This window comes from Podarcis raffonei, chromosome 1 (genome assembly GCF_027172205.1).
Source record: "Podarcis raffonei isolate rPodRaf1 chromosome 1, rPodRaf1.pri, whole genome shotgun sequence".
Lineage (NCBI taxonomy): Eukaryota > Metazoa > Chordata > Lepidosauria > Squamata > Lacertidae > Podarcis > Podarcis raffonei.
The window spans coordinates 114,654,290-114,680,531 of record NC_070602.1 but is presented as its reverse complement, the minus strand read 5'-3'; the positions used below and the strand labels follow the sequence as shown (position 1 = coordinate 114,680,531).

The following is a 26,242-nucleotide window of genomic DNA, read 5'->3' as shown; positions in this document are numbered from 1 at the left end:
TAATTTGAAGTTTGAATGCTTATAAAGTCATCCTATGTGTACTTTGGCTTCTTCAAAACTACTTTGGTCTTCAGTTAGTGTTTTTTATTCTAACACAGTATCAAACCAGAGGTAATAGCTGGATATTAGGTAAGGAATGTTATTTCCGGTGAGATTAACTAACTTCTGTCATTTCCAATGATAGTTTGAGCTGCTGCACTGTTTGTTCTTCTTAATAAAATCTGTGTCCTGTACTCCATTTCATAATGGGTGACCAACTTTCAGTGTAGGGATATTGCCCAACATGGCCAAACCCATGACTTTTGAGATTTAAGAGTCTTGTGCCATACCAACAAAACTGTTTGACATTTTCTTCTTACCACTTAGACTCATTGTAGCAGTGGTCTCTTCCAACTCTATGATTGCGTAAGTAGGCTTCCCTTTCCTAAAAACTGCTCCAAAGGGTTGACAGACCCTGTGGAACAGATTTTGGGGGCATGCAATAGTCAAGAAGGGCAAGAAGGAAAAAGTAAAAAGTTGTTGCGCGGTGAGACATGTTGGATGTCTTGCCCATTAGATTTACAGCAGGGATGTCCAACAGGTCGATCACGATCTACTGGTATGAGGTTTTGGTAGATCTCCCTAAAAAAAGCTCAACAACTGAACCCCCCCCACCCAGTCCAGGGGGTAGATCATTGCCAGATTTTAATTCTGAAAGTAGATTGTAGTCTCTCGGGAGTTGGCCACCCCTGCTCTACAGGTATATTAGCCCAAGTGGAAACCCTTGTGGTAAGGCCACATTCTAATGAAACAATCTAGGCCAAGAGTATATGCCGTTTATTTTTTAATGTACAAAATCTAAAAATTAGCATTACTTGGAGCATACATTTGTATGCAAAGCAAAATTTCAGCTTTAAGGACACAATCCAGCCCCAAATTAAGCATATTGATACTCCATTCCTTTCAATGAAAGAACAGTTTTAATTCTTGTAATGCGTGTTCAGTTATTTTGGCTGGGCTGAGCCCTAACAATACTCGTTTAATATGTGTGTTTACTAACACTACATTCAATCTCATATTAAAGCAAAGCAAGTAAAAATTTTCAAGGAACTGCAAACATTTCATTCATATTTTATCAAACAATGTTCATGAAAACAAGATTGGTCTTGTAAGTAATTAGGATTAAAAGTCTTAAATCACCCTTGATATACAGTTAGGTAAAACAAATTATAGGAACAGTATATAAATAAGAAATTTTGAAATATTTACACTAGAACAGGAACTAGTCGAGTTGCTACTATATAAAAAAAGGAACTAGTGTCTTATAAAAGTACTACCCATTGTGCATACATTTGCCTTACACCGATTTTAAGTGTATTCATATAGTTTACTCTAAAGAGACATTTGTGTAAAGTCACTTGGGGAGGAAGGGAAATATTTTGCATCCTAGGAAGTCCTAGGAGTAGAAAATACAAATTGAAAAAATAGTTGTTGAGAGAACATTAGCCTCCCTGATCTTCATATTTTAGTCTCTGGCTTCTTGCTCTTAGGAATAAGAAAGATGGTGCCATCTCTTGTTTGCTGCAGTGAGTAATCATTAAGTGAATAAGGCTTGCCATCTTCATCCCGAAGCATGCGGAAGACCTCGACGTACAGGGTGCTCAGCTGCTTTTTCAGCAGTTGCAAGCTCTTGTCGTTTTCTGCTTTCTCTTTGAGGAGCTTCTCTTTCTCATCCTTGAGATAACCTAAGTCATGCTCCAGCTCGGTTATGTTTTCCAGTTTCCTTTTGCGGCAGTTCTGAGCAGCCACTTTGTTCTTGCCTCGCCTTCGTATGTCACGAATCAGAGTCAGCTGTGCCTCATTGAACTGCTCCTTGGACATCATTTCGTTGAAGTCATCCACAGGGAGATTGATTATTTTTTCAACGGGGAAAGGGATACACAGAGCCTTTGCCCTAAGCTCATCTCTGCTGAAATGAGCATCAAGTTGGCTGGAGGACTTGTCCTTCACAAACGGAGCTTCAGCATGACCAGGGTTTTCAGGCAATTCTTTTTTGGGTACGCTTGTGAGCTGCAATTCAGGATTTGAGACGCTCTGTCCTGGGGATGGAGACAGCGGAGCATAGAACTGAAATGAATGCATTTTAGCATTACTCTGTGGCACGCTTCCAGGAGCACTATCCATCTCTTCCATTTCAGAATCACTGTATCCAAATCCTGTATCTCTAGAGATGGAAGATGACCCAACAGAATGAGTGGGAGATGTTGTGCTGGGACTCGCATTCAGCGAAACGCCAGAATCGGAATCGTTGCATTCTGGGGCATTTCCTGAAAGGTCACGGTTAAAAGCTTTGCACTGAGCAAACTCTGAAAGATCGATAGGTTCGTTTAAAAAGCCAGCAATTGCCTGGTCCACAAAATTTGGCGGTGGGGGAGACGTGTTCATATTCACACCGACAAAGGAAGAGTAGAAATCCTCAGAAAAATCAGTGCTTGTGCATGATGTGTTGTTTTGGCTAAGATCTTCTGGCAGTAGCATGCTGGAAAAGGAAGCTTCCAGAGGGCTCAGGTACTCTGGACTGCAGTTAGCAACTTCTTTCTCCATAGCAGGTAATGAATCATAAAAGCTAAAGTTCATATCGGCCTCTGCTGATGCGTTTTCCAAGCATGCGTTTGGGGTTACTTCAACCAGGTTATCATTCTGAATGTTAAGGCACTATAAGGAAATAGGAGAGGGAAGTTCAGCAATGATATATAGACATGATGAAGTTTTACCGTGTGACAGTTTACATTGTGCACCTAGCAAACTGGTCAGTCGCTGCATTTCTTGTGCTTTGGAGGTGACGCATTTGGCTGTCGTCCCTTTTTTCTATTGCTTCTGTATACCCGACAGGGCCAGAAGAGCTGGCCATACAAAGCAGGAATTAGGACAGAAATGCAGGCAACTGCAAACACTCCCTTTTAGCCTGTGTAAACTTCTACGATGTGAATAATTGGGATAAGGGGAAAGGGAGGGGCATCTGAGACGTCGGAAACTATAGCTTGCAGCATTTTGCTTTTTCAGTCACCTGTTACCTTTCACTATACAGAAGTAGCGTTCTACAAAGATGCCTGCTATATATTTAAAAGGGGGAGAGTGTGCCTAGTCCCTTGGCTGGTTTGGATGCATTTATATCTGATGAGTATGACAAATTAATTGTTGCAGGCAATCTTCCCTCAAGTAAACACTTCTGTATTAGGAATTTGCATCTTCCTGGCATTCACACTTAAGTTTTTTGCCTTTTGTAAAATGCTGCAATTCCCCCCCCCCCAGCTACCGTGCATAGGATACCTATGAAATATAACTGTTCATGTGTCTTGGACAGTTAAAAGACCCAGCCTCTGTGCCATTTACATTCCTGCCCCCACCTTTAAAAAAGTTCTTTAATTTCCTTGGTAGTTGTGGAAGTCACTTCGGAGTACTCAATCGACACAATGTTTTTTAAAGGTTGCATGCTTTCTCTTCCATGTCTACTGTCTTAACATTCCATGGGCTGGATAAAGCTGAGAAAGGGCTTCAGAGAAGTCTTCAGCTGTTTATCCAAAGAGGTACATGGAAACAGAAGCATAACTATACCTTGGGAGAAATGCTAATCACTCCATTCATTGTGCAAATTGCATGTTTCGTAGAGAAAAGTGCTACATATTGAACTGGGGTTTCTGTTCAGCTTCTTGGAAGTGAAAAACAAATGCTATTCCCCTCCTTGCTGTACAGACCCTAGGAAAACCAGTAAAGCAAGCCTTACTAGGGGAGAGTAAGCCCCAAGCTCGGTGGAGCTAAATTTACATGAACTCACTAGGCCCGGAACCTCCAGTCAACAACACAGCTGTCAACTTTTCCCTTTTCTTGCGAGGAATCCTATTCAGAATAAGGGAATTTCCCTTTTAAAAAGGGAAACATTGACAGCTATCTTAAGTCAGGTGCTTTGAAGACCCAGCCATGCCACTATTCACCGTTCTCCCTGCCAGGCTCCCACATGCTTTTCAGCAATGGGCAGCAGTGCTGCTTTTAATCAGTCACCAGTTTTCCATCAGGCAGCGGCTGCCCACCATCTTGGTTACACAATATGTAAGACCCCAGCCTACTGAGCTATAAAATTTAGATCTATTGGCCAGGGCATTGCATTTTGGGTTACACAAAATGGTGGCCTGCTAGAATGGATCAGTCAAGCCTAGGCACAATTCAAAAAAAGTAGCACAGCCCCACGGAAGCATGTTTCGGAGGCCTGCCAGAAGTACTACTTGGTCCTGGTTAGTTGGGTTGGGGGCATCAGCATAACAAGAAAAGACCCCACCCCAAGTCTGGTGCCAGCCCTGAGACTCAAGATTAGATTTGTATTGTGAGGCTAGAAACTCAACAGAAACGTCTTGAGCAGAGCAGGCGTTGCTTTTGAATAAAAAGCATGCAAAGGTTTGGACTGAAAGGGAAACTGCCAACACAGGCAAACATTTTGCTTTTCATGTTCTAAAAAATACTGATTGATGAGTAAACGTAACTGAACCTTTCAAGCCGCTACCTTCAACCTCATAAACACAAAATTTTGTAAATATACAGTAGTTGCAAGACGACAGGAGGACCCGCTGTCCAAGGGCAAAAATGTCAAAAGTGTGGCCTTTTTTAGTATACAGTGGTACCTCGGGTTACATACGCTTCAGGTTACATACGCTTCAGGTTACAGACTCCGCTAACCCAGAAATAGTGCTTCAGGTTAAGAACTTTGCTTCAGGATGAGAACAGAAATTGTGCTTCAGCGGCGCGGCGGCAGCAGGAGGCCCCATTAGCTAAAGTGGTGCTTCAGGTTAAGAATGGACCACCGGAACAAATTAAGTACTTAACCCGAGGTACCACTGTAAATATTTTCCCCCAGTATCTGGCTACTTATTGAAGTGTTATTTAATAGTAGTAATAAATTTGATTATTTAGTATTTCGTTCAAGCGCTGACTGCTGCTGTTACCTGCAGCTCTGGAATAGACAGCAGTTCTTCCCAAACTTGTTCTATATCTTGTGTGGTCTCAGCATCTACCGCTGTCGACTCTGGAATGGTAGACTGAAGGAGAGCCGGGTCAAGTGGGATCATCCGATCAGATTCAACAAAGACCTGGTTGCTGTCCATCTCAGAAGGTGCCGCTGGCAGAAATTCAGCAGAGGGAACCTGGAATACCAGGCAACAGATTTATTTATTTTTTTGGTCCGTTATGCTTGAAACTCGCTGGTTCTTAGGTTGGCTGTTGGCAATGAAAGAGGTATTTCGTAGTAGGGACATAAAAGGTAAAGGGACCCCTGACCATTAGGTCCAGTCGTGACCGACTCTGGGGTTGCGGCGCTCATCTCGCTTTATTGGCAGAGGGAGCCAGCGTACAGCTTCCGGATCATGTGGCCAGCATGACTAAGCCGCTTCTGGCGAACCGGAGCAGCGCACAGAAACGCTGTTTACCTTCCCATTGGAGCGATACCTATTTATCTACTTGCACTTTGACGTGCTTTCAAACTGCTAGGTTGGCAGGAGCAGGGACCGAGCAACAGGAGCTCACCCCGTCGTGGGGATTCGAACCGCCGACCTTCTGATCAGCAAGTCCTAGGCTCTGTGGTTTAACCCACAGCGCCACCCGCGTCCCTTAGTAGGGACATAGGCAGCTGCTTTATAGCAAGTCCTGTCCTTGTCCATCTAGCACAGTATTGTATACACTGGCTTGCAGCAGCTTTCCAGGGTTTCAGACCACAATTTGCCTAGGCCAACCTGGATGTGCCATGGATGGAACTAGAGACCCACCTGCAAAGCAGTATGTTGGTATGACAATCTACATTCAAATGTGTTTGTTGCATAATGCATGCCATTAATCAGGACACTGCAATCACAGAATTGTAGAGGTGGAAGCTCCCTCAAGGATATCTAGTCCCAAATCCCCTGCAATGCAGGAACCTTTTCCCCCAGGGTGGGAGCTGAAGCCACAACCCTGAGATTAAGAGTCTCGTGCTCCACCATCTGAGCTATCCCAGCACCCGATAAAGAGACAGAAAAGGGATTTTAATTGTTGTAAAGGAGAGGCCAGATTAAAAACATCAGACTTGGGAGATTTACCTGGTCATCGGCAAACAAGAAAGTTTCTGCCAAAAGCTGCATGCAGTCATCAAAGAACAGGTCATCTGCATCTTGTTTGGAGATGTGAACGCTCTGTAGATTGAAGATAAAGAATAGCAAATATGTAATACTTCTACTAAGTTCAGACAACCTGTTTCTTTATAGATTTAAAGAGAGAGAGATCTCTATAGAATTTTATTTTGAAATAAAAAAGGCACAAAAAAGCACACCACAATGCAACAAGATCATTAAAGAAACAAACTCTCTGGTTGCAATCATTAAGATCTCCTGGGTGTGCTTGCGGGAGGATTAGAATAAAGGACAATGTAATCTAAGAAGACTCTCATTAAGTATTGAAAGACTGGCTATACAAGTTCTATGCTGGACAGATAGTAATCAGAAAATCTATAGGCATCTGTACTTTCTGGAATTTCATCAGAAGTTTCAAGAGAACCCATGGAGCAATAAATGGAAACCGTAGCACTATGATAAAAACAAAATGGGATTCCTCACTTCCTGAATAAGTTTGTATATAACCATAGTCTCACAAATTGTATCAATCCCCTGCTGTTCAGATAGTTTGCTCTGGAGACTTGCAATAACATTCTTTAGGAAAGTGGGGGGGACCCAAAATGTAGATCACATGACAAAAAGTCAGGGAGGTTTTTTTTACCTGTGAATAATTATTGGATGTGATGGTATTTCCTGATTCAATGGCTTGAGCAGGCTGAATAGGAACAAATTCTCCTGTTTCCTCATCCAGCTGCAGCTGGTCTAGGAAGGCTTTTTCTTGCTCTTTCTGAAGCTGCTCTTGTCTCTCCCTCTCAAGCTTCTTCTGTTTTTCATACTCGTATTCCTTCCGTCTTTGGCTAAAATCAAAAACTTCACGCCTTGCTCCAAGATCTATATCTTGCCTCCAGAGAATGTCGATCAGGTTCATATCCTGCGTGTGTAAAAAAAGAACCAAACAGTATAGATAATAATATTGGATCTTCAAACTTTTTTTTTTTTACACAGTTTTCAAAACAGGTGCCGTCTCATTTAAGTTGATTTAAATCAGGGTTTTCCAATCTTGGGTCTCCAGCTGTTTTTGGAGTACAAATCCCATCATCCCTAGCTAGCAGGACCAGTGGTCAGGGATGGTAGGAACTGTAGTCCAAAAACAGCTGGAGAAACCCAAATTTGGGAAACTCTGCTTTAAATGGAATCAAAGGACTGTAAACTGGTGGTCTGAGACCTCCAACTGCACTCTGGATATTCTCCATTGCATGCTGATACAAAATTCGTGATATATTTTTACTTCCTCCCCACCCCCACCCCCCCAAAAAGGTTAAGATGTGACTTAGTGGCATCATAATAGAGTTTCAGTCCTGAGCACTAGCTTCAGATTAATGTGGCAGTCCCCACACTGGTAGGATTTATTTGTGTGTAAACACGCACAGTAGCAACTTCTTGGCTGTAAGCACTAGCGATTGTCCCATTAAACCTAATGGGACTTCCTTGTAAGTGAAACCCAGGTTGCCTGCGTTGTAAATATGCATTACAAATTCGAAGTAATGGACCAGGGACATGCATTAATTAGCACTGACATACAGTTTCCAAAACGCAATTACAGGATTCCGTTACAGACGAAGAATATTACAGAATGCTTTAAATAAAACGTAAACCTCTTAATGTGTCACGTTTCTCCTCCCCCTCCCCCCCGAAAAAAACTCATTCTTTTAGAGGTGCTGTTCATACACAATTGCAATGGGAAAGCTGTCTTTGAAACCTGATATTTTTTGAGCGCTTCCATTTATTGAGCTTTTATCAGGGGATTTGTTTGCAGGGGGTTAGACAAACATCTCAAAGCTACCACCATGAGTTTGACCAAACTGCGGGAGGCAGTGGAAGACAGGAGTGCCTGGCGTGCTCTGGTCCATGGGGTCACGAAGAGTCGGACACGACTAAACAACTAAACAACAACAAGAGACAACATCGGCTATTTAAATGAGCATTCATCCTTATTTGTTGGGAACCTAGTCCTAGATGGTAAAGGTAAAAAGGTAAAGGACCCCTGGACGGTTAAGTCCAGTCAAAGGTTGCAGTGCTCATCTCCTTGCATCAAAGCACATTCCAGTGCGCGGTCCTGCAAAAGTCTGGTCTTTGGGGAACACACGTTCATTGCACAAGACCTCTTAATCAACTATAGTGGCACAAGCTGAATTGGTCAGTAAGCGACTGAAACCCACCCAGAAATAGCAACAATCTGGAAACACCCTGGGCCTTAACAGGTTTTTTAAAAAGCAGGAAAACAGGAAGATCCTTTATATCATACCATTTGGTCCATCTAGCTCAGTATTGGCCATGCTGACGGGCAAGTGGTTCTCTAGAGCAGGGGTCAGCAAACTTTTTCAGCAGGGGGCCGGTCCACTGTCCTTCAGACCTTGTGGGAGCCCGGACTATATTGGGGAAATTCCTATGCCCCTCAACCCAGAGATGCATTTTAAATAAAAGGACACATTCGACTCATGTAAAAACATGCTGATTCCCGGAACGTCTGTGGGCTGGATTTAGAAGGCTATTGGGCCGGATCCAGCCCCCGGGCCTTAGGTTGCCTACCCCTGCCCTAGAGTTTCACTGACAAGTCATTATCCCCATACTGGAAGTTGCAAGGGGTTATGGCTGGGAAGCAGTAGTCTTGCAGTTTTCATACTGCAGATCAGGTTCTGAGTAGGATACAACAACTCTGCAATGTTGTCTGGGTGAATTAGACCCCCTGTTGCAGGTTGAAAGCTGGGCTGAAGTTGAGATTAACTAACAACAAAACTGCATTGTTATTCACTGCTTTTACCTCCGTACTGCATGGTGGGCAAAGACAGTAGTGCACGACAGCCCTGCAGTGTTCTACTCTTATTGCTTAATCCCCAGTCCAGTGAAGCTTGCTCCCTATTCTGTAACACTGGTTGACCCTAACAAAAGTCTTTATTAAACTGTGAATTTTCCCCGATTTGTGAATGGTCCGACACAACTTAATTTTCTTGTATGACTTGAAGAACATTTAAACAGGGTGTAAGGGTGAGCTTAGGGCAAATTACCTGGTCATAAAAGTAAGCCATAAAATGCTCTTAACGTGCATAAGACCAGCAGGATCAAAGCAGCAACTGCAGCAATATATTGCTCCCCGTACTAGCAGTTAAAGCTTCAAACACAAAGTCCATGTTGTAGGCACAAGGCAACAATGGAGTGGGGGGGAGAGATAAGCAGTTTTAACTTATTCCTTCTGCAGATTGCTGTGCACCCCCTGCCTAAAAAAAACAGCTGTTCCAGAAAGTCAGGGGACCCTCTTACTGAACACAGGAGGTAGCACTGGCGGCTGCAGGGGGAATTGGCAAAAATCACCTCTACTGCATCTTGGTCCATTTCACAAACAAAAACCTTTCCATTTGCAGAAGGGCAAGTCTGGACCTGACCCACTGAATCTAAGTTTTCAGATAATGTATTCGCCAAATAACATCTGGACTGGGATTCACATGAAGAAGAAATTGGGTGGAGAAAAGTTTCTCACGAGTAAGAATAGAGTTCAGGGTTGCCCAAGGTAAAGCGGGAGCCCCAAGAGGTTCGAGACACAAAAGGAAAGACTTGTGGACAACACAGAACGAACTTCTGCAATTCACCATTACACAATATGGCAATGAATGCTGGCTTACGATGGCTACAGCCACAATAGCTAGATGGGACGTTCCCATTCAGAGGCAGCATTCCTTTGGATACCTGGCGCTGGGGACAAACAGGGAAGGGTTATTGCTTTCCTGTCCTGCATTTGGACGGACACTACAGGAAACAGAATTCTGGACCAGATGGGCCATTGATCTGCTCCAACAAAGTGATTGTAATGTTCCTGCATGCCCATGGCTATATTCACCAAATTCCAGGCTTTCCCTCTAACGTCTATCTTTCTAATTAAAGTATATTTTAAACCTCTTCCACGGAGATGCCAAATTTCACTAGGAAAGGGGTAAAAACAAAGAGAAGCGGAAAGAGTTATTACGGTTGTCCACAGTAAGGGTTTGGTCCCTCCAGACTGCCATGGTAGAACGAACTAATTAAGTCTGGCAATAATGGAGGATGCTGCAATATGGCAGGGCTTCATTAAAGGCCAGTAGTTTACCAGCTGCTCACCCTCTTCTCTCATGGCAGATTTGAAAACGGCTCCTTCATCTCTGAGCATTTGCAATATGTTCTGGATAAAAACGGCAGGATCTGGATTTTAGATTCCGTTTCTAAGTTGCTCGTCGTTTTCAGAGTGCCATTGTCTGGGCTGCTGCCTCTGCCAAAGCGAGATGCGCGGTTCAAGTGCCTATCCGCGGTCCTCAGCATGTCAGATTAACTACATGTCTTTCCCAAGTTTGCTTTGAGCTGCGACCAGAGCCGTCTTTCCCATAGGGCTTAGTGGTGCGTCGCGCCAGGGCGCCGGCCTCTCAGGGGCGTCCCAGCGAGTGGGGGAGCTGCGCGGCTTTGCCGGTGGCATAGGGGAGAGTTGCGCTCCCCCTCAGATGGCTGGCAGTGTGCAGCTACGGCCACCCAAACACTATCCATGGTAATTTGGGGGCGCTGGGTGGATCTTTGCACCCCAGCGCCACATCTGCTAAAGACAGCCCTGACTGCGACAGTAGAAATGAATAGAAAACAATCATACTGAAAACAGCATTCACAAAGCAGCGTGGCTTTAAAGCCGTAGCCACGACGACAGCTGCTTTTGAAATAGAGGGGACTTGTTGGCATGAAAGTTATTGCACAGCCTGTTTAGAGTAGTTGGGAGGGCGGGGAATAAGCCAAATCTATGCAAAATGAGATGAGAGCAACTCCCTTTTAAATGCTTTATATCTTACATTACATGGCAGGGAGTTGGACTAGGTGACTCTCGGGGTCCCTTCCAACTGGACGATTCTACGATTCTGGTTTTACGATGCAATGACTTTTTCATTAACTGGAATATGCTTAATATGATAATTTGCAGGCGCTCTGTTTCATTAATTTTAAATAAAGCTTCCACACACACGCCATCAAAAAAGTATTTAAGGCTACGTTCCAATTAGATTGATTTCTACAAATTTATGTTCATAAATATTTCTTAGGGTTCCTGTAAATGCTTGCATCGACTGCCAAGTTCAGATGAATGTCAAAATGTGGCTGAATGTGTTGATAATTCTACACAAGATTAATAAATGGTACATAACACATAACACATGTCTCGCTAACCACATCCTTCAGAAAAATTTACTGCTGATAAAAAACAACGCAATGGTCTATCATGTGACTTGCTCCATAAGAAGACTTTTGTTCTCTTTTTTCGTTGTGCAAGTTCCCACATTATGTCAGAGGAAATAGCTGTTTGGGCAGATCCAAGAAAGGGGAATGCCCAAGGAAAAGGACTAGGCTTTCAACACCTGTGAAAGCAAGTGTTTAGGAGGGTTTTCAGCTAAAACCTGCTTTTCCCCCTGTAACTCAGGAACACCCCTTATGCAAGACATTCACTACTGTCCAACCAACACTGGTAATCAAAATGTACGTTTTTTTTTTAATCATGATGGGAACCAACTAACACTTGCAGTGAACAATAATTTGGTTATTAAGTAGTTTAACGATAGTCTCAGCGGGGCTTGATTAATAAGTATTACTATTTTACATTTTTATCCTGCCCTTGTTCCAAGGAGCTCAGGGTGGTGACCGTAGGTGGTATTCACCTAAACAATGGTGCAAGCAAAACAATTTCTGCTTGCACAATGAGTCTTTCCTCCCATCCTACTCTGCCACCCCAAATCTGGACCAAAAGCTTAGGGGAAGCACAACTATTTGACGTTTAGAAGACATCTGAAGGCAGCCCTGTTTAGGGAAGTTTTTAATGACTGATGTTTAAATGTATTTTTAATCTTTTGTTGGAAGCCGCCCAGGGTGGCTGGTGAGCCCCAGTCGGATGGGTGGGGTATAAAATTATTATTATTATTATTATTATTATTATTATTAGGATTAGGATTAGGATTATTATTAGGAAGGGGGGAGTCCCCTTGTGCATGCAGAAATCAGTTTGCTAACTCAGTTATTCAGTTGGTCGGGGATGATGGGAACTGTAGTCCAAAAAACAACTGGAGACCAAAGTCTGGGAAACGTTGGTCTAACTCAGGCATCCCCAAACTCGGTCCTCCAGATGTTTTGGAACTACAACTCCCACCATCCCTAGCTAGCAGGACCAGTGGTCAGGGTTGATGGGAATTGTAGTCCCAAAACATCTGGAGGGCCGAGTTTGGAGATGCCTGGTCTAACTATTATACCACCCCGAGTCTCCATAATGGCCTGTGCAGGACTGGGAAATGGTGGGCTCAGGTGTTTATTTCTCAGAGCACAGATATTAATGTGCTTAAAACAACTACAGTGGAACCTCAGTTCTCGAACGTAATCCCTTCCAGAAGACCATTCGAGTTCTGAAACGTTCGAGAACCGAAAACTCAATTTGGAAGCCTCAATTCAATTGAGAACATTGAAAAACACGCAGCAGAAACTGCTCGACTTCTGAGGCACGTTCAAAAACAGAAGCATTCACTTCCGGGTTTTCGGCGTTCGGCTTCCGAGATGCTTGAAAACCGAGGTACCACTGTATAAGGTCCGTTCAAGTACAGGTAGGAAACGCAGGCATTTATGCTAGTATCAGGGGTTAGTTTGTCTGAGCGCTCAGGCTTGGAAGCTGTCCTCGGCACCAGCCTGAGCCCAGGAATCTTTGAAACAGCAAGAAATAAACTTGCCCCATGGCACGCACAGAGTGCCTTTGCCTCACCACTGAGTAATCGCTACCTCTCCCCCCACACTCACGCTTACAAGACCACAGCTACCTAGGCAAATGATATGGCTTCCCAGCAGGCTTAGGAATGAAACCCTCTCTTTTTCGAAATCAAATGCTGACTGGCATTTGGTGTTTTTACTCATTTACTGATACGCTTTTCCAGAGCCTGTTCCGAGCCACATTGCTAAGCCTAGTCTGGACTTATAAAAGGCAGTTTTAATAAGATAAACATAAATGTTAAACAATTCACATTAAGCAGCCATCTGGACCCCAACGGAAAATTTCATGTTTTAGGTTTACATATCAGCATTTGCCATCTGGGTAGTCAGTTATAGATTTTATGTGAAACTCTCCGTGTGCGTTGTAAAGTTTGGCTGTTAACTCTTACTGCGCTTTAGCAAACATATTTGCATCAGGATAAACAAAAGGACCAAAGCAAGGGCCCCATATTTAGAATTTTATATTAGGTGTATATAACAAAAGCGTTCTGTGGTCCAAATATGTTTTAAATCCCTGCCAGGAGGCCTTAAAAATAAATTAATTATAAAAGATCTTTACAGGAAAGCTTGCAATGAAATTGGGGGGGGGAGGAAAACAGGGTTTTTCAAACTGTGCCACCAACTCTCTAGCTCGAACGAGTTTATCTTAATAATAGTGATGATGATGATGTTGATGATACACGTTCTAGTGCATTGTGACCCTAATGAAACCCAGCTGACCAAAGTGGGGGAGAAGCAGCTCCTTCCAATTTAAAACAAAAATGAAGTAAGCATATATATTTATCTCATGCCTATGAAGGAAGGCAGGTGAGTGGAAGAATCCCTCAGAATCATATGTCTTAAAACAGCCTCAAAAGCCGCCCACACCGTTTACCTCAGAAAGAAGGTAACTGAGCCAAGTCAGAAGGGTTCCTCACTTTTTAAAAAAATAAACAGGTCTTGTTTTAGTGGCACCGGATGAGCTGTATGGTTCTGGCAATAAGTGTTGCTGTCATTACCCATGATTTGGACTGTCATTATGCCTCAGTTTTATTTAAGAGTAAAGCCAATAGCTTCTTTCCCCCTTGTTCTCTTTCTAATTCTTTCCCACTTTGCTAGCCAGAACCCAGAGGCATCTGCCCATGCAGCCATTTCGAAACCATCCAAACAAAAGGCTTCAGGGAAAAGGGGTAACTGAAGAATATATGCTTTTATACCATCGTGGGATGAAGTTTGCTTTTCACCAGACTGAATACCACCCCCTCCCCTGAATATTTTAAATTCCACGTGACCTACTTTCCTTATAATAAACAAATTTTTGAAAAACTGCCTACGGTTTTCATTCTGCCGCACTTGAACACTATTTTGCTACATCTGCTAGCAAATGGCATATTTTTGGATGCAAACCGACGCCCTCGAGCTTAAAATCAGCGAGTCCGTGCATATCTAACATTCTGTTTATATGCAAAAATGGAAATGAAGTATCCCAGCATTCACATCTAAACATTGTGGGAGTCAGAAGCGTACATGCATGCAAGGAACCTATAAACACAAGTATTCCGGTTTACCTTACATAGTACACGGTCCTTGCCTCTCTCTAAGCGCACCCTACAATTAAAGAGGCTGATCTGCAAACCTTCCCACCCAATCTTGCATCAGTTGTGAGTAAAAGCTCAAAACTACAAGGATGAGGAAGGGGCAGCTTTGCTCCTCGATAAAAGTCATTTTGATCGTGTTATTTTATTCATCAAAACAAGTTTACATGGCTGGCTTGGCCCTCGCTATCATATTCCTTGAGTGGTTTTTAGCCCATAATGCTCAATAGGCCTCATTACAAATTATATATGCAATGTTCTCAATTGGAAGTTATGCATCACGACCAGCTCTGGATTACACAACAATTTTGAGCACTTCAATTTTTTTTAAAAAGGGGGGGGGAGCATAAGACACATGCTCCAATGGTTTTAACTCAAGTATTTTCTGAGAATTCAAGAGGCACATAACAAAATTATAACTAGGTGGCTAAGATAATTTTCATCTGGTGGGAATGCTTCCATAAAACATTCATGAAAGAGCCTTTCTCACTGAAACCGCCAGCTTTTTTGAAATGCCAGTTTTTAACTGTACCTGGTGTAAGTGTTCCATTAAAAAGCTATCACTCAATTCAGAACGGGAAGCTTGAAAACCTAAACATTTTATCGGAAGAGAATCGATTTAATACCCAACTACTGGCATTTTTCCAAGTTGCTGTGTGTTTTATAAAAGCAGAGTTTTTGAAGCACCCTTATTTTCTCCATCATCACTGCTGCTGCTGAAGACGACTATCAGCTGTAGCAGGAAAGCCAAAACTTGCTCCTAAATTTTCCATCACTGTTGGTCTTTCCCTGAAAGACCTTTAACTTACAGGAGCAAAAGGGAGAGGTTAAATCTCTCAAGCTGCAATGAAGAATTGTTTTGTACGGCAATTCTTCTATTTGTACTAAACTGTCGTAACGGTCTGACACAACGATAACTTCTTTAAACACTTGAGCATGCCAATGGAAAGGTGGTACAATTCAACAAATGTCTACATGCGTAGACCAGTGATACATACATTTTGGGTTACAGTAGCATCACCAGGATGTGGAAAAATATTTAGAAATATTTATTTATGGTGATACAGTTTACCTTTCTAAAAGTAGCATATGATATGTGTGATATTTAGACGGACTGTACTTGGGTGCAATGCTAAACTGTGACAAGTTTGTGATCACATCTGGGTATCACTACACTGTAGTTTAGCGTGACATGAATGAGACCAAGGCAAAGCTTGGGCACACTTGGATGATGGGAGTTGTAGTCCATCAGAGGGACCCAAGCTTGCCGAACATTGGTACCGAGGACTGCAAAAGTTTGGGGACTTGGTGAAAGTTGGGTGCTCCACCATACGCAAATGCAAGGCCCCCACTGGATACAACCCCATGTTCTTTCTCATTTCAGATGTTTGCAATGTCTGTCCTTGGCACAGACTACCCCAGTATTTGCTGTTCAGCCACGGTCTTCCACACGCCCTTATATATGACCCATTTCCTTCCTGCACGCCTTAAAATGAGCTTCTGAAACCTGCAGAGCTAGCCTGGCCAGAGGCAATAAGTGAAAGGAAGTGCTTTCTTCACAGGCAATAAGGGGTCTATCATCTCACCTTTAACTGTATTTAAAACCGCCTTTACTGACTGGGTCCAGACAGCAGCTTCCCATATACCAGAGCATTCCAAACTTTTCATGTCCATGATACATTTTTTAGACATGCATCGTTTCACGACACAGTAATTCAGTTTTACTAGCAAACCAGAAGTTACACTAACCCCTTTCCAGCCCCAGGAGGAACACACCTACACACTGCAGCACAACACACTAACATGTCATGACTCACTGTTTGGAAAGCTCTGCCATATACCAGTTTACTGCGAGAAGTGTTAGTAAGGAAGCAGTATCGAGCTGCACAAGGTTCTTCCACAACAGCCACATTTAGGGACAGCGATCCGGCAAGACCCCAAGTTCATTTGGACCAGCAGCAAATACCTATTATTCTGCCCAGGCGCTGAGGTCCAGCGCCGAGGGCCTTCTGGCGGTTCCCTCATTGCGAGAAGCAAAGCTACAGGGAACCAGGCAGAGGGCCTTCTCGGTGGCACCCATCCTGTGGAACGCCCTCCCATCAGATGTCAAAGAGATAAACAACTACCTAACATTTAGAAGACATCTGAAGGCAGCGCTGTTCAGGGAAGTTCTTAATGTGTGACATTTTAATGTATTTTTGGTCTTTGTGGAAGGCGCCCAGAGTTGTTATTATTATTATTAATTATTATTATTTGCGCACACACACCCCATGTAGCTTGTCAATGTCAAGCATACAGAACAAGCCTGTTCAACACTGAGAAACCCTGGTTTCAGTCAACAAAGCAGATCTGGAGAAACAAAGGAAAGTGTGTTTGAATTAGCTGTCTGTGTTTAAACTAAACAGAGACCCATATCAGAGGTGACTGCGATATGATAGTCCAAATGTGGTGATTTGCGTCAGGTGTTACCTGAGCATCCTTTGGGTTTCCGGCTTGATTTTTAGCACGTTTTCAAACTTTCTTCCATTTTAGAAAACTGAGATGCTGTAATCAGGCTCTATATGCTCCAGGATCGAAATCAGGGCCGTCTTAAGCATATCCGACGCCGTGGTGCAAATATCCCTCCCGCCCGCCCCACCCCGTTTCCCAGAGTTGTTGACCTTTTCCCAAGCCTCTGCGGCGATCGCTCTCCTCCTGTGAAGGTTTGGGAAGGAAGCTGCATGCCCGCCAGCCATATAGTTGACGGAGCACAGCTGGTAGGCGTGCAGGGAAAGGGTAGGCCGCCGGCAAAGCCGCGCAGCTCCCCCACTCGCTGGGGCACCCCTGAGAGGCCAGCGCCCTGGCGTGACGTGCCAGTAAGCCCAATAGTAAAGACGGCTCTGATCAAAGTACACTACAATTGCCTTAAAACTATGAACTGTGTCGGAATGAAATTTCATAACATTATGGATTTTTCTCTATTCTTATACTACACAAGGTTCTATTTTCTTTCTTGTAAGCCAATTCAATTGCTTATCTTATTAAAACAATCATGTAATAAAACTATTAAGCTGTGCAGTTCTGTTTTCTCGGCTATCTGGACTCCAAAGTCTGGCTTTCTAGGTCCTGTTAGCAATTTTTTTCTACGTGCAGGCAACGCTTGCCTGATTATTCTCTGCTATAAAACCGGTCAGTTGCATAAACAGTGCAGAAAATGTTTCCAAGAGACTGTTAATCTTGCTGCACTTTTAGTGCTCCTAACTACAATTCAAACATTTCAGTATACGTTCTCGTGCAAAAATGAAAAATTATTATGCAGTCATTCCAAGTTTTCAAAGGGCCTTCTAAACTCAAGAAATAGGCTGCTTTGGGATGGAATGCGATAACTGGGGCCAAAACAAAGTTTAACTAGGCTGTTAATCTGTGGTCTACTTTTTCATTTTGGCTGAAGTGCAAAACACGCCTACAGAAGATTAATGTCTAATCAGTGCCAACAGACTGTTGGTCAGGCCTGCATATCACGAAGGTCCTGCATGGCCATTTTCTTTATGGCAAAGTAGTATGGAGAGGAAGAGAAGCAGCAATGGTTTCTTTAACCTTTATCTCTCCCCTGCTTCTCCTGCAGGACTACAAACATTGCAAACCCATGTCTGGAACCCAGGGGATAAGAGGGGCAATTGAGAACGGAGGGGAAAGGGGCTGAAAAACAGGTAATCTCTATCCCAAATCATTCTCTGCCCCGTATTGCTTTGGGGAAGTTCATATTGTCTGCTACAGTACTTCAAACTTTGTTCTGAAGGCTATAATCATATATATATATATATATATATATATATATATAATTTTTTTTATTTATTAAATTTGAAAACCACCCCTCATCCAAAGATCTCAAAGCAGTTCACAGCATAAAAACACAAAGCTGTAACAGAAAATAACCCTCGTACTATTCTTCCTGGTAACTGAGGTGCCCCATTGAAATCCTTATGCTATATAAAAAAGCAAAAAGAGTTTCCCCACAAGGTCAATATGGGAAATATCCAAAATAGGAAATGCCTAACGAGTGAACAGCAATACTTTATGTTATCATTTTAAAATATGTTGTTGTTGTTTTTAAGAAAAGGAAAAGAAATTAGTTTATTTCCTCATTGCACAAGCTGCTGAAAGAGCTGTATATTTCTGTGTCTTGGGGGAGAAACTTCCTGCAAGGAGAATTGCTGGCAATATTTACAGTTACACTGTTAGGAGAGGCAAAAATTAACAGCAAAATCAATTTTTTGAAATAGGTCCATTTTAAACAGTTACACCCCTCAGTCCCTTTACCCTTGGTACCCAGTGGATCCTGACTTCAAGAAAAGTCTCATTCCAAAACCAAAGCAGCTGCCTTGAGGGGAAATAAATGATTGCACAACTCCCAACTTCTTTCTGGCTTTCAGAGCACTGAAGTTTGCACGCTATAAAGAACAGAAAGGGCCCTTTTAGGGAAACTATGACAGGCAACTGCCACCTTTCATTAAGTCCAAAAGGAGAATGCAGACAGTATCCTTCAAAGATAAGTAGTTCCATGTTACAGACACTCAACAAATTACTCACATTTGCAATTTGATCAGGTGTTGTCAAAACCGTAATGAATACGAACACAATTTTTCTAAATCTATTCAAGTATTTCATTTCCTCGGTCAAGATCTCCAAAGCTGCAGTAGGCATGCCATTTCTACATGTGCCTTAGAAACGGGGGGAAATAATATACTCTCTTTTTTCCCCACAGAGCACCAAATTAAATCTAATGTGTTACACCTCCTCCATATACCACCTTAAACTATTACAAACAAAAGGTTTGAGCTTTCAATCATACACCGCAACGTCTCTTATTTCCTACACCCCATATTTTACTAGCCTGATTAAGAGCTTTGCTGAAAGAATGCTCATTTCTTTCAGCATTTTTTAGATCAAAAATAGTAATGGTATGATGCCACAGTTGCTTTTGGATTCTGTCTCTCCCCCCCCCCCCAAAAAAAAAATGGAATAAGTTTCTAGGCCAACACTGATACCTGCACTTCTGCTTAGGGATAAAAATTAAGACTGGTTTTGAAATTAGACATGCCTTACCAAGTTTGCTTTTGGCATTATATCAGATTGCCTTATGAGTGTTGGGGACGGGAAACGAAGGGGTAAGATAAAGTAAATGTGACCTGTTCCTCAGGATGAAATCATTTTCCTTATTGTGCCAACAAAACAGGGTTGCAACATTAACACAGCCATCCTATGTTTCTACTCAGGAGGAGCCACAGTGAGTTCAATGGGACTTACTCCCAGGTAAATAGGTATACGATTGCTCCCTTAATCAGTGAATTGGTTAATTTCAGAACTTTTACTCAAATACAGAGACGCCTCAAATAATATATATTTTTTAATATAAACTTTTACAAAATCTCAAGATGGCTGCTTCCCATCTGCAAAGAGCCATTCTCCCTGCTCTCATCCTGGAAATGCTTCCCTGCTACATTGAGCGAGTGCATTACCAAAAAAATACAGAAAATATACTTCATGCATTAACCACCCACTGATTAAGAGAGGAAAAACCAGGAGGATTAATCAATTAAATCGACTTTAATCAGGTTGCAGCTCTCATCACTGACTTACAACAACATTTCAGATTTGAGTGCTGAGCCAAGGTACTAACTTTCCCAACATCACCCTGCGATATTAAGGCTTAAAGCTGAATCTCAGAGATAGTGCTGCTGCTACTACTGAACGGTCTTGTCTTTTTCTCTCCTCCACAGCAGTTGGCATGCATTCATGCTTCCCAAACCTCTGTTATGTATCTCCCTTTGAAACCACTTCTAACAGCACTGTGCCCCCAGCAGCCCAATACCAGATTTTGCGAGGTTAAACTAGTGTGGCAGTAGTTATCCGAAGCTTACAGAGGTTGTGTTGGCGATGATGATGATGTAGCAAACACGCCGTAAAAATAAACATAAAACACACACACCAAAAACAGATTTCACTTAATTTTGATAAAGCTAGAACGACCAGAAGCAAAGGAGAACAGGACTCCTGAACCTTCATCAATATTTTTGTTGCAGTGGCATGCAAAATTACAAAGGGGGAGGGGAGCCTTCAAAGCAAAGTAGCCTGACAAATTGTCTGCTTGGTGCAGCCACTGCCGAAACACCTTTTCCGAAGTGGCCCCCTTCAGCAGGGAATCATGTACACTGGCCCTTAATCTTTTTTTTTTTTTTTGCAAGAGGCACTTGAGAGCAAGTACAGTACAGTACTGACATTTAAGTTTGAACTTAATGGAGATTAAAGGCTGGAGGTGCCCACAGAAAGCCTCACACACCTTTGCCAGAGACCCCCTTTTGAAGCCTTCCAAAACCTCAAAAGGACACTTGTTTTCTTGTAGTTGTGATATCTGCATGCCAGATCCTCCATTCTGCCTAGAGCACTGACTTCCAAAATGCCTTAAAAATACTTAGATGGCGATATAGAGCCGTTTGTGCCTGTACAGTGCCCCAAAGCCACAGAACCCTACACAAGCGTTGCAACCTTTGCACTTGTAGATATGCAGATAATTAACAGTCCTGTAAAATGTAAGGCCGAGCCCTGACAGACCAGAAGAAGGTGGGGGAAGAGGGCGATTATGAAAGAGATGTCGAGAGATGCCAAGGGAATTTTTTTTATTTTTATGCTCTCGTCTTTCGCCCTCTCCTGCTTGCGGTGCCAATCGAAGGTACATCACCCAGAGCCACGAATATACCATGCCCTGAGCTTCAGGAGTCCACACACAGCAAAACACTTTCATACCACAGCACCATTTTTTTCCACCCTGCGGAAACAACAGTTGCTTCTTTGCTGCTCCCGTTTTTAAAAAGCAAACACAGAAGAGGTGCTACCCAAACGTCAGGTGTTAGTCTGAAGTTGTCTGCTCCTGGAAACAGTTAAGTTGCATCAGTAACCATACATTTCAAGCTTTCTTGCACCGCTCCACACAGTCCTGGAGAATGCTGGAACTGTATTTTGTGGAAGGTGATGGGAATTGTAACCCTTGACGGTTCCCAGGATTCTTTGGGCCGAATCCATAACTGTTAAAAAGTGGTGCAAGAGTGCTTTTTAATGTACGGTGTGCATGTGGCCTTAGAAAAAAACAAACACAGTGCAAACCTATACATATCTACTCAGAAACCAGTCCTACGGAGTTCAATGAGGCTTATTCCCAAGGCCTAGTGATATTATACAAGTCCAAACCTGCTACAACTTTCACTCCATGAATGAAGAATTATGTAACATCATGCATTGTGTGTATGGAAACCAGGGAGAGGTATGCGTGCACTTTTCCTTTTGTTACTGTCAACAGGAGAGTCTCGAAAATAGAAATAAATTTCCAAGACTCGGGACAGCTTTGAACGTGTGTAAAAAAAAACACCAGAAACAACTATTTTGGGTGTGGTGCAGTGCTTGGCAAAACTGCAAGTTTTGTTGCATACGCACCATTACACTTAAAAGTATGTTGCTTCCCCCCAACGATTCTCGGGAACGGTAGTTTCTTGGGGGCTCTGCGGATTGTGGTTCTGTAAACTACAGTTCCCGTGATGATTGGAGTGGGGGTGCTTTGAATTTGTGGTGTATATGCAGCCAGTTTGAGGTCTCATCCAGGAATCTATTATCAGCAGAAGTGAAATGGTGGGTTTTAACTAGGGAGAGGAGCTTTTCAGAGATGGTACTTGTGCACCCCAGAGGAAAGAGTCACCAACACTTTCCTCATTTTGATGGCAGATTAAGACATTTTCATTTCCCAAGGCTTTATGCCATTAGACTGTATTGCTGTTTGCATGGAACTCTGCTGTTTAAATATTTCTTCTACATAAGGTGGTTGGGTTTTTTTTGAAAAATGTTTCTAGCTGACCCTCGTGGTCCCTTCCAACTTTACAATTCCAAATTTAACTTGATTTTTGTGTGCACGTGCAAAATTGTTTGTTTTATTTGTTGCAAGTGGATTTTGGTATTTTAACAATTAAGTAGCACTGAAGTACGTTAAATAAATGCCCAAAGCATTTGCTAACGGTTATTTTGAGTACTAGCACTGGTAGCTCTGGTATGGGCTACAATCCCGTAACCAGTGTGCAAGTCCCATGGAACACAGTGAGGCTTACTTTTGAGTAAACAACCATAGGATTGTGCTGCTAAGTTAATTCGCCACTGAAAAGCAGCTTACAGCTTCCTTTTTTCGTGGCATGATGTTAAGTCTAAACATGTTCCTAGAAACTACCAAAAACGCACACATACACTATGGCCAAACACCACACAAAGAACCAGATCCCAAGATGGGAAGCCATGTTTTAATAGAAAACATCTGAAAACACCACAGCACACGCCTCCTTTCAGACCCATGTCACCACAGCAAAATAAACAAGTGACTTGTATTCATAGGTGACAATTTACACATTCCCCTTCCACATTGAAAAAATCCTTATAATTAGTTATACCATCAGCAACAGTCCACTTTTAAATGGCTCAGGACTGCAGTATCTCAAGGACCCCCTCCCCGCATACGAATCAACCCGAACCCTGTGATCAGCATCTGAGGCCCTTCTTCATGTGCCCCCGCCATGAGAGATCAAAAAGGCAGCAACACAAGAAGGGGCCTTTTCTGCATTGGCTCCCCGCTTGTGGAATGCTCGCCCCTGGGAAACCCGCCTGGGTCCTTCATTATATATCTTTAGGTGCCAGGCAAAAACATTCCTCTTCTCACAGGCCTTTGCCTCATTAAATAACCTGTGGTGCTTTAAATTGGAGGGGGGGCAGTAACTTTTTTACTATGGTATATATTTTGGAGGGTTTTATACTGTAAGAAATATTGTAAAATTAATGAATGTTGAATGATGTCGGATAGAAATTAAGGGGTTTTTTAGCTGTAATGCTTTGAGATAAGGATTTGCTGAATAAATAATTTGAATTGGACTACAAGAAGGGGAGGTATGAGGAGGTCAGGGAAATATGTCATTGAAAACTAAGTATTGTGAACTATATGTGTTTTTAAATTTTTTTGCTTTTTGTTTGTATAAAAATTGGAAATTTTAATAAATATCTTTAAAAAGAAACAAAAACAAAAGTGTTCTTGTTTTCAAGATTTCAAGACTCAAGCCGTTTCAGAACCCATCATAGCTGTCAACTTTTCCCTTTTCTTATGAGGAATCCTATTCGGAATAAGGGAATTTCTCTTAAAAAACGAGAAACCTTGACAGCTATGGAACCCATCGGGGTGCGCTATCTCCTAATCCCAAATTCGCAGGGCCCGTGGTGCGCGCACACGCACACACACACACATCGCCGACGAGAGCAGCACTCTGCACATGCCCAGAAGCACTCCTTTCTTTTTACAAATTTGCACTCTGCCCCAGGTGGTGGTCCAGGTTTCGTTTTTGATTTTTGGACGGGTCCCAGGCTCAGGGGGAGAAGAAACCAAGCCCCCGGGTGAGTCCTGTGGGTCTTTCCAACTTAAAGCACCTGTCTGCCCGCCAGCAGCTGCCCCGGCCTCGCCGTCGAGGCTGGCTGCGCCCGCCGGTGAGTCAGCGCGCTCGTGTGCGCTGCGTCACGGAGGACGGGGCGGGCCGGCGCCGAAGCGAAGCCGGCAGCTGACAGCCGCCCTCGCAAGCGGGGAAGTGGGTGGCGCCGGCTGCCTTCGCCCCGCCCCAAGCCGACGGGAGGAGAAGGCGCAACGAGGCCTGGCTCGCCCCTCCCACGCCCCTTCGGGACCTGCGGTGGGGAAGGGGCTGCCCCTTAGGGACCCTCTCCTTGCTCAGCCCGGTGCCGTCGCAAGGAAGGCGCGCGCGGGGAGGGGGGGCGTTGCGGGTCTCACCTGCGGCGCCTCCACCTCCATAGTGCCGAGAAGGAGGTTGGCGCAGCGGGCCAGGCTCCCCGGGCGGCTGGGTTGGGCAGCGCTCGGCTTCTTCCCCGACGGACGGGCGCGCTGGGAAGCTTCTGCTGGCTCGGCCGTCCGCTCCGTCGCGCTTCCCCGCTGTCCCCTTCTCTGCCCGCCCCGCGCTGCCGGGAAAGTCTCCGCCGCCTGTCCTGCTCCGCCCCGCCTTCTCCCGAGCCACTCACGGGCCCCGGGAGGAGCAGGAGGAAGGAGGGCGGAGAGGACGGCCCCTTCTGCTCCGTGGAGCGCAGCCAGGCTTGGGGGAAGGCAGGCAGGCGCGCCGGTGGCGAGATAAGCTCAGCAGGCGCGGCGGGAGGAAAACAAACCCCAGTGCGGCCGGTTTCAAGGAGAGGAAAGGTCCTTCCTTGCTCTCCAGTGCCGGATTGATGTATAAGCTAAACATGCTGTAGCTTAGGGCCTCACTCTCTTGGGGGCCCCCAAAAAAATTAAAGGAAGAAAAAAAATGGATGTAATTTCCTATATATATATATAGGGGCCCATGACTTACATCATAGGAGCCTACACAACACAAAACACTGTTGCTGTATGTAGGTGTGTGTGTATATATATATTCATGGGCCCCGCGTGCTAGCCTGCTCCCTAAAATATCACTGGTTTGCTCATTTCTATATATAGGGTGCCTACATTCTGCATGTGCAAATGGCTTTAGATACCTATTAGTTCCATATATTACCATATAGCATATATTCAACACAAAAAACACCTACTATTTGTTGTTGACAAAGGACAGCTGGACATAGAAAGGACCCCATTACCTTCAGTAGCTTAGGGCCTCGTCAAACCTAAATCTGGCTGTGTCCATAACGGCTGGGCTGCTGCCCGGTCCCTCCCTGCTTTTGCGTCCTTCGGAGTCGTGGAGGGGGATGTTCTTGCCTTGGCAAGTTCTGGGGTGGGCAGGAAACGCTACCAATTAGATGGATAAATAATGGTGAATTGGTATATTGGTGGAATGCCAAACCAGAGGATGACATGCGCAAAATATCTAGGATGCCTTTTTATTTCATCATGGCACAAATAGCGTTCTTGACGTGAATCCAATTATTTTGGCACTTTACAAATTTACTGCTTTCACATCCCACTAAGACTTGCGAGACCAGGGTTCAAAGCCTGTCATGAAGTTCACCGGGAAACATTGGGCCAGTCTCTGCCTCTCAGCCTAACCCAACTTCACAGGTTGTTGTGAGGATTAAATTGGGGGGGGGGGTGCATGCCATCTTGGGCTTCTTGCAAAAAAAAGGGGGGGATACAAATCCAGTAACTTATATTGGCGTCTGCAACCCCTGCTTGCCAGCCCCACCTTTCCCCTTGTCGCCACCCCTCCATATCCCCATAGATCCTCTTTGTGTGTCTATCCCTGCTTTATTCAAACTTCTACTGTTGTTTAAAAAAACATTTTAAAACCTGTCTTCAGCAGTATAAAGCCTTTAACTTATTTGGAACTAGTTTACTTGGAGAATTGGATTACCCAATACAGTGGTACCTCTGGTTAAGAACTTAATTCGTTCTGGAGGTCCGTTCTTAACCTGAAACTGTTCTTAACCTGAGGTACCACTGTAGCTAATGGGGCCTCCCGCTGCTGCCGCACCACCGCCCGATTTCTGTTCTCATCCTGAAGCAAAGTTCTTAACCTGAGGTACTACTTCTGGATTAGTGGAGTAACCTGAAGCGTCTGTAACCCGAGGTACCACTGTATAGTATGTGCCTATTCAACTGCTTTGATTTGTTGAACTGGCCCTGTTACAAGCACAGTACTCGTTCTGCAATTGTAAGAAATCAAGCTTTTAGTGTGGCAGCACCCCACTTTGGAACTCACTGCCTATTGATATGAGCCTTTGCTG

General features: G+C 43.7%; 1 protein-coding gene across 1 annotated transcript; it reads right to left on the bottom strand.

Annotated features, from left to right (window-relative positions):
- Positions 1-799: 799 nt before the first annotated feature.
- Positions 800-24,618, bottom strand: NFE2L2 (NFE2 like bZIP transcription factor 2). Its single transcript, XM_053410086.1, has 5 exons — positions 24,324-24,618; positions 6,772-7,041; positions 6,099-6,191; positions 4,974-5,171; positions 800-2,694 (listed from the first exon to the last, which is right to left on the bottom strand). Exons 1-5 carry the CDS (start codon positions 24,342-24,344, stop codon positions 1,498-1,500), a joined length of 1,779 nt encoding a protein of 592 aa, XP_053266061.1. The 5' UTR covers positions 24,345-24,618; the 3' UTR covers positions 800-1,497.
- Between the last annotated feature and the right edge of the window lie 1,624 nt (positions 24,619-26,242).